The sequence below is a fragment of the Acipenser ruthenus genome, chromosome 34 (genome assembly GCF_902713425.1).
Source record: "Acipenser ruthenus chromosome 34, fAciRut3.2 maternal haplotype, whole genome shotgun sequence".
Classification (NCBI taxonomy): domain Eukaryota; kingdom Metazoa; phylum Chordata; class Actinopteri; order Acipenseriformes; family Acipenseridae; genus Acipenser; species Acipenser ruthenus.
In genome coordinates, this window is record NC_081222.1 from 10,040,443 (window position 1) to 10,054,907 (window position 14,465).

The 14,465-nt window shown below is 40.2% G+C and overlaps 1 protein-coding gene across 1 annotated transcript in view; it reads left to right on the forward strand.

Annotated features, from left to right (window-relative positions):
* LOC117965622 (interferon-induced protein 44-like) overlaps nucleotides 1-11,368 on the forward strand; it is a 31,575-nt gene extending 20,207 nt beyond the window's left edge. Inside the window, exons 4-7 of the mRNA XM_059006863.1 lie at nucleotides 6,521-6,649; nucleotides 7,349-7,493; nucleotides 8,521-8,618; nucleotides 10,150-11,368. Of these exons, the coding sequence (XP_058862846.1) occupies nucleotides 6,521-6,649; nucleotides 7,349-7,493; nucleotides 8,521-8,618; nucleotides 10,150-10,311 (534 nt within the window). The 3' untranslated portion in view covers nucleotides 10,312-11,368. The remainder of the gene's footprint in view (nucleotides 1-6,520; nucleotides 6,650-7,348; nucleotides 7,494-8,520; nucleotides 8,619-10,149) is intronic.
* The last annotated feature ends 3,097 nt before the right edge of the window (nucleotides 11,369-14,465 follow it).

Sequence of the window (14,465 nt, forward strand, 5' to 3'; positions counted from 1 at the left end):
ATTTAACTCCAGGCTTGTGCCTGTTGAGGTTCTTTTCTCTCTTATGCTGGTTTGTCTGAATATGCACTCCACACAAAGCTTTCTCTAATTTAAACATGTGTTGTCCTTTTAAAATAAAACATTATTTTGTTAGCAACCTACAAAACAGGCAATTATTTGCGTTTCTTTGCACAAAGAAAAGACTAAAACCCAATCTAAGAATATTTTAAGTGGTTATTTTTTTACTACCTACCGTGTAGTAAATATGTGAAGATTCTGTAAAATCTTTTTCTAATTTATTCATTTAGATAAAAGGATTTTAGTGAGTTGCAGTCATCATTGCTTTTAAATTTTGAAATTCATGTGAAAGGGGGTTTATTTTAGTAAAATAAACCATTAGTAATTTAAATCATATGCTTTTCGAAACACAACATGTAAAACCAACGAGGCAGCGGCTAGGAAATTAAAGACGCCTATCAGTGTTTCATAAAACTCATTCTAAGAGAATTATTAAAACTACAGAAACATTAACAATAACATTTAGAAAAATAGCTGCAAGCAGCAATGCCCAGGGGCCAAGTGCAACATATGAGTGGACATTTTTTGATACAGCATATATGGGTTCCTATATGTGTTCCATAGTAACCGTGACAGTATCTACACACTGTAAGGAGTTATAAGCTCATTATTCATTTGACCTTTAGGAGAGGTCAGAGGTCCTGGGCAAGGACATTTTTTAAAAATTGTCCAATATTTGTGGAAAATCCAATATGGCTGCAAAAACATGTGACCAATGACCTTTGTTTTTGGTCTGACACAACTTCCCGTAGTCCTCTACCACTGTACTAAATTTTGTGGCTTTTCCTACAACAGTGTTGATTTTACAGACATTTTAAAATTTTGCTCCAAAAATCAAATATGGCTGCCAAACCATGTGACCAATCAACTTAATTCTTTTGTTGACATTAATTTCTCATAAGCCTCTACTACTGCATGAAGTTTCTTCACTCTACCACATTCTACCATAGATAAACACTACAATATATGCAAATTGACCAGAGCTGAAATTTGATTGGCTCATTGCGGCCATGATTTTTTCTTTTGCGACTTGCTTTTAACAAACTTCACAGACAACCTTGCCAAGGCCATGTCTGCAAAGTTTCGATTCAATCGGCGTAACGGTTTCGTTTGAATATTTTTGACAAATTCAATATGGCCGCCAAAACAACGCTAAGGATTTTTTTCTTGCAAACAAATCTAAATCTAGGCCATAAGGGTAGTATTTACAGCAAGGTTCAGATCTCTGCTATAAACGGTTTCGGAGAAGATTTTTTTAAATTGGCCAAAATTCGCGAAAAATTCAACATGGCTTCTAAACTATGTGACCTATGAGGCAGCAGTGTGGAGTAGTGGTTCAGGCTCTGGACTCTTGACCAGAGGGTCGTGGTTCAATCCCAGGTGGGGGACACTGCTGCTGTACCCTTGAGCAAGGTACTTTACCTAGATTGCTCCAGTAAAAACGCAACTGTATAAATGGGGAATTGTATATCAAAATAATGTGATATCTTGTAACAATTGTAAGTCACCCTGGATAAGGGTGTCTGCTAAGAAATAAATAAATAAATAAATAAATATGACCTTGGTTTTCACTGTGACAAAACTTTCATAGGCCTCTACCACTGTACCAAGTTTCATGACTTTTCGTGCAACGGTGTTGATTTTACAGACATTTGAAAATGTTGGCTGAATAAAAAAATAACAATCCTAACAATTACAATCGAGTACCAGCAACTGTGTTGCTTGGCCCCCTAAATATAGTTTATAATGACAGTACCTACTCTGCTTTTGCGTGCCATCAAATCCCTTGACCATGCTGTAAAATAACTACGGCTCCCATGATTACCGCTGTACCTGTTCATAATCAGCAACCACTTTGCCACAACCTGACAACACAATTAAATAATATACATGTTACGCACTTTTCCCTGGGGCCGGGCCCCGAAGCCCCCACACACTAGGTGCCTATCCAGATGCTGTTTATCTTTATCTCTGTAATAAGAGGTATGCAAGTCGATGCACCGTATTGTTTAAAATACAGCAGTTTTCCTTTTTCTCAAACTATCTATCTTTTGCTACATATATATATATATATATATATATATATATATATATATATATATATATATATATATATATATATATATATATATTGCGAGGAAGCAGGTGTAGTGAGACAGCAGGGAGGGGGTTAAAACCTCCCTGCGAGAGAGAGAAAAGATGTGCGAATGCACTTGTTAATTGTTTTATTATGATTATCCGCACCTGAGCGTTATGGGGCAGTTTAAAAGGAGAGCAGTCAGTCTGCTCAGCGCTGCTGAGGAGAAGGACATGGAATGGAGTACTCTGTGTCCTAGCAGTCCCAATGTAAGTCCTGTGCTGTGTTTAGCTGTGTAAAGCGTGTGTTTTGGTTGCTACGGGTAAACGGGGTATCCGTCCCGTGTTAGGAAGGGCGTTCCTGTATGTTTAGTTAGTGCTCGTATAAGAGCTAGGTGTTTGTTTTGTGTTTTTGTTTGTTTTATTAAAAGTGCGCGGAAGCGCTGAACGCTATTTCTGTGTGTTGGGTCTATTTTTAAAGGGGCAACGAACCCGAGAAGGTGAAGTCTTTTACATAATATATATATATATATATATATATATATATATATATATATATATATATATATACAGTACCAGTCAAAAGTTTGAGTACACTTGCTGGAAACTAGGTTTTTTTCATAATTGTTGTACGTCGTATACGTTTCTGTAAATACTTGAAAATGAAAACACATGTTACAATATACAAAACATAAGGAGTATCAAAGCAATGTTCAAGAAAATTGAAAATTATCTCTAAATCTTGGATTCCTCAAAATAGCCACCCTTTGCCTTAATAACAGCCTCACAAACACGAGGCATTCGGTTAACAAGTTTCAGCAGGAAATCACCCGACATGTCTTCCCAGCTCTTCTGCAGCAATTCCCAGAGATGTAGGGCACTTGTGGGTAGCTTTGCTTTGACTCTTCTGTCCAGTTCGTCCCATACAAGTTCTATGGGATTGAGGTCTGGAGACTGGGCAGGCCAGGTCATTAGATTGAGTTGTCCTTCACTTTCCTTCTTCGCCAGATAGTTCTTGCACAACTTTGAGGTTTGTTTCGGGTCATTATCGTGCTGAAGAATGAAGGACTGCCCAACTAGCCATAATCCTGATTGGAATGGCATGCCTCTGAAGTATGCTATGATAGCCATTCTGGTTGAGCTTGCCATGGACTTGGTAAAGATCACCAACTCTGTCACCAGCAAAGCAACCCCAGACCATGACACTGCCTCCTCCATGCTTGACAGTGGGAACCACACATGCAGAACTCATGCGCTCACCCTCTGTGCGTCTTACAAATACTCGGCGGTTGGACCCAAATATTTCAAATTTTGACTCATCGGTCCATAAGACCGACTTCCACTCCTCAAACGTCCAGTTTCTGTGTTTTGTGGCCCAGTCAAGTCTCTTCCTCTTATTCTGCACTCTTAACAATGGTTTCTTTGCAGCAATTCTTCCAGTTAGGCCAGCTTCACGCAATCTCCTCTGAACAGTTGATGTTAAAACATCTGTACTTCTAGTAGCATATAGCTGAGCTTGTATTTCAGGGGCAGTTAATCGCCGGTTTCGCAGACTTGTGACTCGAATGAACTTGTTCTCTGATTCTGAGGTCACCCTTGGCCTGCCTGACCTTGTTTGGTCCTCGTGAGTGCCAGTTTCTTCAAATTGTTTGATGGTCTTGGCCACAGCAGTTACAGACACTTGCAAAGTTCTTGCGATTTGTCTTAAAGATTGACCTTCATTTCTTAAATTAATTACAGACTGTCTTTTTTCTTTGCTTAACTGAGCATATTTTGCCATTTTCTGCTCCCTTAAATTCAGGAATGACAAATTTGTGCCTATGCTACCTATATTTATAGTAATCATGGACCCTCACCTGTTACCAATAATTGGTGACAAAAGGTTAATTAGGTAACATGCTAGTTAACTCGGAGAACATCTAACAAAGACACTTTTATACTTAGGCCAGTGTTCTAACACTGTGTTATACACATTTCAGACTTTTAACTGACTTGGGCTTCAGACCGAAATCCCCTTGCTTTGGGTGACCATTTCACTGAAATTGACAAGATTTACATTTTCATTTAAAAATAAAATTTTTGAATGCAATTCACTTATGATTATCAGCTTATATAAGTACACATATCATATAATGAAATATTAAGTGTTTATAGACAAGTTTATACAGTTAAAAGCATAGATAATCATGAAAAACCTGGTTTCAAGCAGATGTACTCAAACTTTTGACTGGTACTCTATATATATATGACTATGTAACCCATTAATTGCAGGTTGATGTGATATATAAAATGTGTACTTTATATTATTATTATTATTATTATTATTATTATTATTATTATTATTATTATTATTTATTTGGCTGACGCTTTTATCCAAAGCATTTTTTTTTTACAAATTGTGGTCCCCATTTGTACAGTTGGGTTTACTGGAACAATCTGTAGTTATGAAACAGATGAGCCACACAGTGTTTCATACATAGTATGAGTTTGAGGTCAATAAAATTATTGTTCAAATACAACTCTCGATTGCATTGGGTTTATGTCACACATACATGTCTTACATAAAAAAAAACTGAAGAAAAAGAAAAAAGATAATACTAAGAGTGAGAGGATGTCTGTTTAAATAACCATTAAAACGACTGTATTTAAATGGTTTAATTAGTCTTATCAATTATTTAACAATGTGTCCTGGTTTGACATTTCATTCTTGCAGTGCTGCAGCTCGTGGTGCAAAGACTGAGCTCAATCCTCCTCAATTATTACAGCAATATTAGCAGCAATACCAGCAACAGCGACAGCATTGCCCATACATGCTACAACACCAGAGCACAAATCCATGTCTACAATTTGCACTTCCTATGGAGATCGCTGGGCTAATGTGCTTTTAGGACAGACCCGAACTGTCAGAAAACTTCCATGGAAAAAGGTTTCCTCAAACATTCCTAAATCTTTTGAGTATCACTTGGAACTCCTCAATGAGCAGTCAATGAGGGGATATCAAGACACACAGTCAGGATTGTGTCAGATCCTCTGTGTTTCATATTCGACTCTTTCGTTATATAGTCAGAGTGTATCGGAAACATTCGTTAAACGTGTGTTCAATGTACCTGATTAAGAAGTTCTGTCACCAGCAGTTTTGAATATAGAGCCCATATTCCATTGTTGCGCTGCAGTCACCATGATTTAGAACTTGAAATTTTATCAAAAAAAATTTCCTTTTCAAATTATGTTTAAAATACAGGAAAAAGTCTTCCCCGGGAGCTGTCTTGGAGAATGGTCCAGAATAAAGCAGATTCCCAGTAAATAAGAGAGAGTTGACAGGTCTGAGCTGGGGGTTTGTGTTGTCAGGACAAGACGTGTAATTTGAGTTTGACTCTGTGTGTGTGATATATAATTATATTGTGCGCTCTCGCTTGTTCAGGTCTGTAAATCGAGAACACCCGATAAATAGTGAAGTCTTGCTAAACCGAGTGTTTGTCTGTTTTGCTGCATAGAATAAACCGAGGTGGTTCGAGTCCAGTTTCCGGCGCACGTTCCCCTTCTCTCGCAGGTGTGGGGATCTGTAGTGAAGGGTGTTGCTTTGTTTATTTCTATTCATTTATTTTTGGTATTTCTTACGTATGGTTTGCATGATTTATTCACTTTGATTTGTCACATTTTAGATTCTTTGGGGCACAGCTTTTTCTAGCTTGTATTAACATTTGTTTATTCTGTTTTATAGGATTGCTGCACAGTGTGTTTCTTTCTTCATTTAGGCACCTTTGCATGGGCGGATCCAGGGGAGGGAGGGAGGGGAGGGGTCCTGTGGGTCTGGACCACCTTCTTTCTTTAAAAATGTCAATATATTTTTTACTTTAATGGTATGTTTTATATCAGGTATCCCCCCTTCATGACAGTCTGGATCCGCCCCTGCTTTGGTGATAGGAGATCTGTGCCTGACGTGTCTCTAACCCACTCCTTTTATTTTTGTCTACGGTTCTGAAGCGACCCTGCATAACATTTTTTTTTTAAGTTTGTAACTCATAATCCACCATATGTGTTTTATTTTTAAAGAAAACAAAAAAATAAACTGTTTATGCTAAATGCATTATTTTGTTACTTGTAAAAAAAAATTGACTTTTGTAATTCATGTCTCACTAGTTTTCATTTAATTGAAAGTGTTTGCAGTTGTCGAAATGTGGTTAAGTACTTCTTGTTAAAAGACCAGATTGAGTTCCTTCTGCTCTATATTTAACCTGGGGGTGGCGCAGTCAAGCAAGTTTTGTAGCACTTTATGTTAATTGGGTTTTCTGGGCTTGAGTGTTAATGTACCTATACCTATAGCATGTTACACATAACATCAATGCATACACATAATAAATATGATCATTGTATAATTTCTTTGCAGCTAAGATACGACACATTCAATGACAAGATCAAAATCTTTGATACAGCAGGATTTGAATTGGAGAAAACAGTAAATGCCACGCTAATATTAAAGAAGATCATAGATGGTGAAGTGGCTGAAGGCTCAAAGGTATGTAAGTAATGTTAATGCAATGATGTGTAAAAGACTTGTAGAAAGCATTTTGAAAGTGCATTGGTTCCTTTGAGTGGCTCAGCAGCTGTAACATCATTGAATACTATTTTTACACAGCATGATGGAATACAAGTGAATACAGTTCTCTCTTCCATCATTTACAGTGGCATACAAAAAAACAAACACACCATGCATTTACAACTAATGCTTTCAGCTCCTTTAAAATTCATGCCAGAAGTAGATACAAATGTCAGATGTAGCATGTTGGACTTGATCTTTACACACACACCCCTTTACATCGTGTTTTTTTTGGAGGGGGGGGGGGGGGATTCTCCCCATTATTACTCTGAAAGAAAACACAGCTTATTTCAATTGTACTAAACTATGTGAGTTAAAACCACAGCAATTAACCAGACTTAATATATCCCTCTCTGTAAAAATCATAAATCACAAACATGCTATTTATTATTAATCATCATCATTATCAAATTCATTTGATACCCAGCAGGTCATTTTAATAGACCTCAGTCTCTGAATAGCTACTCTGCTTCTCAATGCATATAGATGACTAACTGGAGGCATTAAAAAGAAAATTGCAATAATCTCAGAAAAGGAGACTTTCCTTGGTAATATTTTTAGTGTCTTTTGAGAAATGGTAACTGTTTTCTAAAACTTATTTTTGTTTTTATTTTTTAGTTTGATGATATTCTGAAAACAAAATGCTCAGTAGGAGACAAAATCCACTGTGTTGTGTTGGTTATATCAATTCATACCGCTGACAATATGGACCCAGCCTTGATTCGGTTTTATGAAGAATTAATTGGAATGCTCAAAATGACTGGTAATATATCATTAGCATTGTGTGTGCTAATTTCTGTGTGTGTGTATGTTTATATACTTTATGTGCTCGATATACAATATATATTTTTTTTTTATTTTGTTTTGTTTCTTTTCCTCCTTCTCTTGCTCTCTCTCTCTCTCATATATATTATATATCCCTGCCGCCTCCACCAGGTAAGCACCTTCACCTGTTGAGAATAGAATAAACACTGTGCGCTAGCTTCAGACCTATTCTCATGTGCAATTTGTATCTTGTGTTTGGTTAAGTGCTCCTTCCTTCAGCTCACTGTAGTAGATTATCTAGCTGGTAATGACTGCTGCGTTGAACATTACTGCTTAAAAATAGGTCTGGTGGCGAGTCCCTGAGTGGCTCATCTGGCAAAAGCAGTACCACGTGGCGTGCAGGATGAGTCCTACAGAGCAGGTTCAAATCCTGCCTGTGCGCAGTTAGCCGGTCTGCGCTGGGGACTCCAAGGGGGTGTTGCATTGGCTCTGACGCTCTCAGCGGGTTAGGGAGAGAAAAGCCGGCAGGTGCTGTCTCTCCTCATCAAGCCATGGTGAACTCTACAGGCCAGACAGCTGGTAAGCCTGGGCAGGGATCTGCAGGGCTGGCTTTTGTCCTCCAGAGGTCGGTACCTTGCTGATATCCGCTCTTGATTTGCTGGGTGTAAAAAGGAAGTTGGCTTGGTTGTGGGATAGGAGGATACCCAGTGAACCTTCAGATCTGCTGTGCTGTGTGGAGATCGCTGTTCAGTGAGGAGAAACGATGATAGTTGAAGATTCCAAATTTGGGATAAAATAATTGGGCACTCTAAATTAAAAAAAAAAATGATGTGTTTTCAGTGATCCTGATTAGAATTTTTCTTGGGTAACCCCTCCTACAGGGGTACAGGAACATTAGGTTGTTGATGATTAATGTTAATCAAGTCTGTTAAATGAGATGATTGACCTGAAACATGATCTTTTTTTCTATCCACAATCACACTAAACATTACATAACACAATACTTCTAATGTATCACTTTTCAGGAGTACCATGCCAGCTGCTTGTTACATGCATTGATAAAGATTTTGAGACGACGGAGGATTTGAAAGATCTGTACAGGAGAAGAGATATAAAACAAAAGGTGAGTTAAAACAATATCAACATGGATTGTAACATACGCTAATAAAATCCAGGGCTCTTCAAGAAGATTTCCAAGAGTCCAAGTAGTACTAGTCCTGAACTAAGTAAACACTAGATACAGGACAGAAGAACTGTATGAAGTTATGTGGCAAAGTGGTTAACAGTGTGCAGGTGCAGGTGATCAATAATCAAACAGACAATGATAATCCAGGTGCAAGGGTGTTTTATTTTGTAATCCAATTGCCTGATGGCGAAACAGCAGTAAATAATAACAATGTTAACAGGCAATACAGCGGCGTGTATTGCTTTGTGTATTATCCACGGTTGGTTCCCAAATAATATGCAGTCCCGTTCTTATTCACCCATACGTAACACAGACACAAACACAAGTCCACAGTGCGTGCTCTAGTGCTCGTAGTGACAATACAGTGGATTTTTTGGAGTATTATTTCTTGAAACTTTTTTTCTTTTTGAATTTGTTTTGTTTTTCATGAAGGGGACTGAACTATGATCTAAAAAACCTGTGATTGGGTTAATTAACCTTACCTGCTTACACTGTATTGTCAATTGCTGGTTAAACTAATTTACACTTTGTATAGTGAGTCTCAGTGTTGACATTATTGTTTTGCTGATATACTATTTTATTTGGTCTGTGCTTGTATGGTTTTTATATCTCTTTTACGTTCTAGACTGACTTCTAAAACATTTTCTGGGTTAAGCATATTCCTCAGGTCCCCTTTTAAATCCCTCTTTTACGCTGAAACTTATTGCTTACTGTTTCCAATAAAATTAAATGTTTGCTTATGGAATCAGTATACGCTTAAGGTCTAAGTGTCTAGTAGGAATACTAAGGAAGTTTGTTACAACATGACAGAACAAAACAAACAAAAGACTCACGATTACAATACACGGTCTCCTTCTGGTTCAGCTCTAACAATACATAGGAACAGATCGCTTGGCCACATCCCCTTTCATACGATCAGTCACACCCACTTTGGTAGCGAGTGCAACCGCTTTTTCTCCAATCTGCAATTAACTCAAACATCTTGGGGCAATGACTTGCAGTGTTGTGAATCCGCCCCCTTTCTAAGATGGCTGATGCCTGGAATAAATTGTCTGGCTATCCAGTCCAGGGCACTGTGTTCCCTTTACACAGCGTCCTCATAGGGAGAGAGGGAGATGTATCACCAAGAATCATTCTGTCTCTGTCACAAGTTAAAATTATTTCTTACAAATATCAACTTATTCTGGTGAAATGCAGTCAAATCCAAACGTCCAGAAAACAGCCATCCTTTTTGGATGGGTCAAGGTCAACCCAAATATTCAAGTATTTATTTTTAATACATCAACAATTGTTTGCGTGGCAATAAAACAAAGAAATATAGAGAAAGAAAAGCTGTAAAATAAAAATGAAAATCGCTGTGCAGTATTTCTGGAGGACATCAAGTACAGCATGTTTCACACGACACATGCAGCAGGCATTGAAATGTGCTGTTCTTTCTAAACTAATACTAAAGTTCATTCTCTTTCAGGTTGAAAACATAGCAAGGAAGATGAAAATTTCAATGAGCAATGTTATTTTGGTTTCAAACTACTTCGAGGAGCTGAAAATTAACCAAATAAAAGGAACTCTGCTGTTGGAGGCAGTGCGTCAAATACTGATGGATGCAAAACACTTTCAAGAGAGAATGTAGAGTATCAGCTGTCACACCTGAAGCACACTGAGCCCATTCACTAATTTAATTGATTTCCAATTGGAGAATGGCCACTTTGTGTATAAGAGAAGCCAGTTCCTTTGTTTGGAGAGAGCAGGAGGGAGCAGCAGGAGGCTGTGGTCCCAGATACAAAAGGTAACACCCAAACAGCGCTATCACAGTGTTACTTTTTGTATTTATGAACATTTTATTCAACTCTTACTCTACTTGTATATTCTTTGTTAAATAAATGTACAATATGCAATTTTTTCACAATTTTTATACCCAATTTGGAATTGGCACTTCTTATTATTCAACCCCTACACTGACTTGGGAGCGATGAAGACAGTCAGCAGGGGCATATCCTGTATCCTAACCAGGTTATAGAGCACTCCTGCTGTCAGCTTTGCATAAACAGAGAAAAACTGTCAAAAAGCGACTTTGAATTATTCAACATTTACTCTACTGTTTAATCTATCATTTTATTTAAAAATATATTAAAAATACTCTACTTGAGCACTCTTGTTTAAATCTAATGTCAATTAATGTCAATTAATGATATTTGAATTAATCAGCAATAACCTTTGCATTATATGTTGGAAGTTCCTTTAACCGTTTCCTTATTAATAACAGCTGAATCTTACAGCTTACAGATACTCTGCAATAATGTAAAATACTGGGGAAAATGAAGAATGTAAATCACAGGTGAACATGAGTCTTAGTTTTCATGCCTTTGTTTCCTATTTACGCAGCACTTTCACTCATGTTTACTGTTTTATTGTATTGACCGGTCTGTCTTATAAGGTGGTTCCTTCAAACACCTTTCAAATGTATTAACTTCAGGATGTTCACATTACTAACCACTGTATTTGAAAATCCCATCTCATACATTTCCCATGTACTGTAATACAGCTTCCCATAATGCATTGTTTTTAATAATAATAATCCTTGTTTTAAATCAGTTTGATATTGACATGTTTGTGTCTCTCTCTACTATGTTGGTTCCTCATCTGTATTATGCATTGTAGTTACAGAGTGGAAGAATAAAGAGCTTGATTGATCCAATGTCTGTTGCAATCTCGTAATTTCTGGGTACATCCACAGTAGCAAAAATGTCACAATACTAATAGTATTTTATAATTTATATGGTTTACTTTTTGTTTGTTTGAAGTATTACTATGTAATGTGTTTCAAGAGCACTTTAGGTATACCAGCAGTATATGTATAGTTTAGTTTTAGTTTACTTAAAGTTGTATTATTTTATACTTAAGTAAATTCAACCTATTATTATTTATTTAGGTATACTAATAGTGTACTTCAAGCTACTATTTTTTGGACTTAAAATATACTTGTACAGGGTTCCCGAGTAAAAGCACTCGCTAGAATGCAGGATGCGCTCTATAGCCTGGACGTCGCCGGTTCGAGTCCAGGCTATTCCACAGCCGACCGTGGACGGGAGCTCCCAGGGGGCAGCGCTCAATTGGCCGAGCGTCGTCCGGGGGGAGGGAGGGTTAGGTCAGCTGCCCAGAGCTGCGTTGTCTTCCGATGCTGTATCTCTGAGGCGGCTGCACGGTGAGTCTGCAGAGTGTAAAGAAGCGGGCGGCTGACGGCACACGCTTCGGTGGATAGCATGTGTTCATCTTCGCCCCTCTCGAGTCAGCGCAGGGCTGGTAGCGGTGAGCTGAGCCTAAAAATAATTGGGCATTTCAAAATGGGGAGAAAATAATCAAAACTAATTGGCAACGACTAAATTTATAAAAATATATATATACTTATAAAACATATGAATGCCATACAACTTCTTTTAAATACCCCCATGTTTTTTTTACAATATTTGTCATTAGCCCCGGTGGTGTGTTTTCGAGACTGGTGACTATTTGAGACCCGCCGTTTATTATGTAAGATCACTAGCATCTTCAAATACTTGAGATGCAACCATGATGAAGCTGCTAACACACAACCTGATAGCAACGACATAACTAAATGACAGCATTCCAGCAACGTACTGTTTAAAAGTTGTATGTCAGCAGGTATTAAGTAACACTTTAGAACAAAATTCCCATTGTATTGTACACCCCCAAGTATAAAATGAAAGTATTCTTTTTGTTTTTTTTAGATACATATGTAAACAAGGATGTGCAAAACTTTGGAAAATAAACAAGCAGAAGAACGAATCTGCATTGGAAAACTCAATTCTATTGTCATGGAGTGACCCTAAAACCCTTCCCTTGTACAAGTGCGAGCACCTTTTTTGAGTGAAGGGTATATGCGGCCAAGATGCCTGACTCTTTGATAGAAACAGTTTAATTTATTTGAAGTCTTCCCACTAATGATGGGAATGGGAATGTAGAGATGGGAGCCCAGCTAACAAGATTTCAGTTTTTGCAGGTATCAGGCTTCTAAAGACTGTCACCCACACCTGTGAGCAGAAACTGACCCAAGACTGTCACAGCTACTGGAAGCAGGCTGACCTCTGAGTGTGTGTCGGAAGCCAATTCCACCCCGTTGCCTAGCTCGGTCTCGGCTCTTATGGAACGTGCTGCAGCGTTCCTGCAGGTTCCCTGGACACCGGCGGCACAGCCGGGCCACTCCGTGTTCCTGACGCAGGTGCTGGCTCCCCGCCCGCAGTGTTTCCCAGCCTTCCCAGACTTTGTGGAGGAAGTGCGCTCCTCCTGGGATAGACCAGCTTTGGCCCCTAGTGTCTCCAAGCAGGCTACACCGCTCTCCTCCTTGGAGGGCGTGGATAAGCTTGGCCTGGCAGGGTTTCCACCAGTAGACTCCACTATCACAGCCCTGGTTAGGGCCCCGCCGGTGGGGGGGCTCGCTAGACCCAATGTGTCCTAACCCTCAGTGCAGGGTGACAGAGACGCATTTAAAGCGAGCGTACGCAGCAGGGGAGCAGGCAACCCGCTTGGCTAACACAGCGAGTGTGCTGACTGTATATCTAGATGGAGTATTGCGCGAGGCCCCACTCCTGGAGCCGGTGGCTTCGGAGCTGCGTCTCCTGTCCGATACACTGCTGCAGGTCTCCGGCCTGCAGGGGCAAGCCCTGGGCCGAAACCTGGCGGGCTTAGTTGTGGCGCGTAGACAGCTGTGGCTGTCACAAGCCAGGGTCTCTGACACAGATAAAGCTGCGCTGCTGGATGCGCCCATATCCCCGGGACATACGTTTGGGCCAGCTGTGGAAGAGATTCTACAGAAATCTCTTCGAGACCGGGAGGCTTCCCGTCAGGTGGCTGCGCTGCTCCCTCCCCGCGCTCCGGCGTGGAATAGGTCGAGCCGTTGACAGGCTCCCAGGACGCAAACTGTCACCAGAATGGTGCCAGTCCCCACAGCTCCACAAGGTGACCTAAGGCATCGCCTTCAGAGTAAGAGAGCACAACCAGCAGGTAAAGGAAACGCAGGCCATGGTCGATCCACATACCAGCATCTCAGGGGTCGCCCTCAGAGCCAGCACATTACGCGCTCACCCCAAACTCCTCAGCCCCAGCCCCAGCAAGGCCCCTGAAGGCTGGCGGCCTCAAACCCCCTTTTCGGCACAACAGTTGCAATACTGGTGCGCTTGCACCACGGATACCTGGGTGATCGCCACCGTGCAAACCGGCTATGCGCTTCAGTTTCACTCGGGACCTCCTCCCTTTCGGGGTGTTATAAACACCTCCGTAACAGACCCCTTGCAAGCCTCTGTACTTCAAGAAGAAGTGGCCACCTTGCTGCGCAAGCAGGCCATTTGTCGAGTAGACCCCATCTCCCAGGAGGAGGGGTACTACTCGAGATACTTTCTGGTACCCAAAAGAGATGGAGGGGTTCACCCCATCTTAGATCTGAGAACGCGTTTCTGAAACGCACGTTTGGCCGAAAGCGTTTTTTATGCCATTGCTCCCGGCTTTCCTGGAGAAAGTCCGGTCAGAGAAAGTGTCAGTTCTTCTAGTGGCCCCCAGGTGGCCCAAGAGGATATGGCTTGCGACCCTGTGCTAGATGCTAGACGACCAGCCTTGGGAGATTCTGCTTCGCCTGGATCTCCTCACTCCCTTTGATTCCAGTTGTGGGCCTGGCCCCTGAAAGGGACCGCTGGCTAGCCCTGGGGTTGTCGGATGCGGTTGTGAGCACTATGCAGAATGCTAGGGCAGACACCACTAGGTCAGTTTATACTT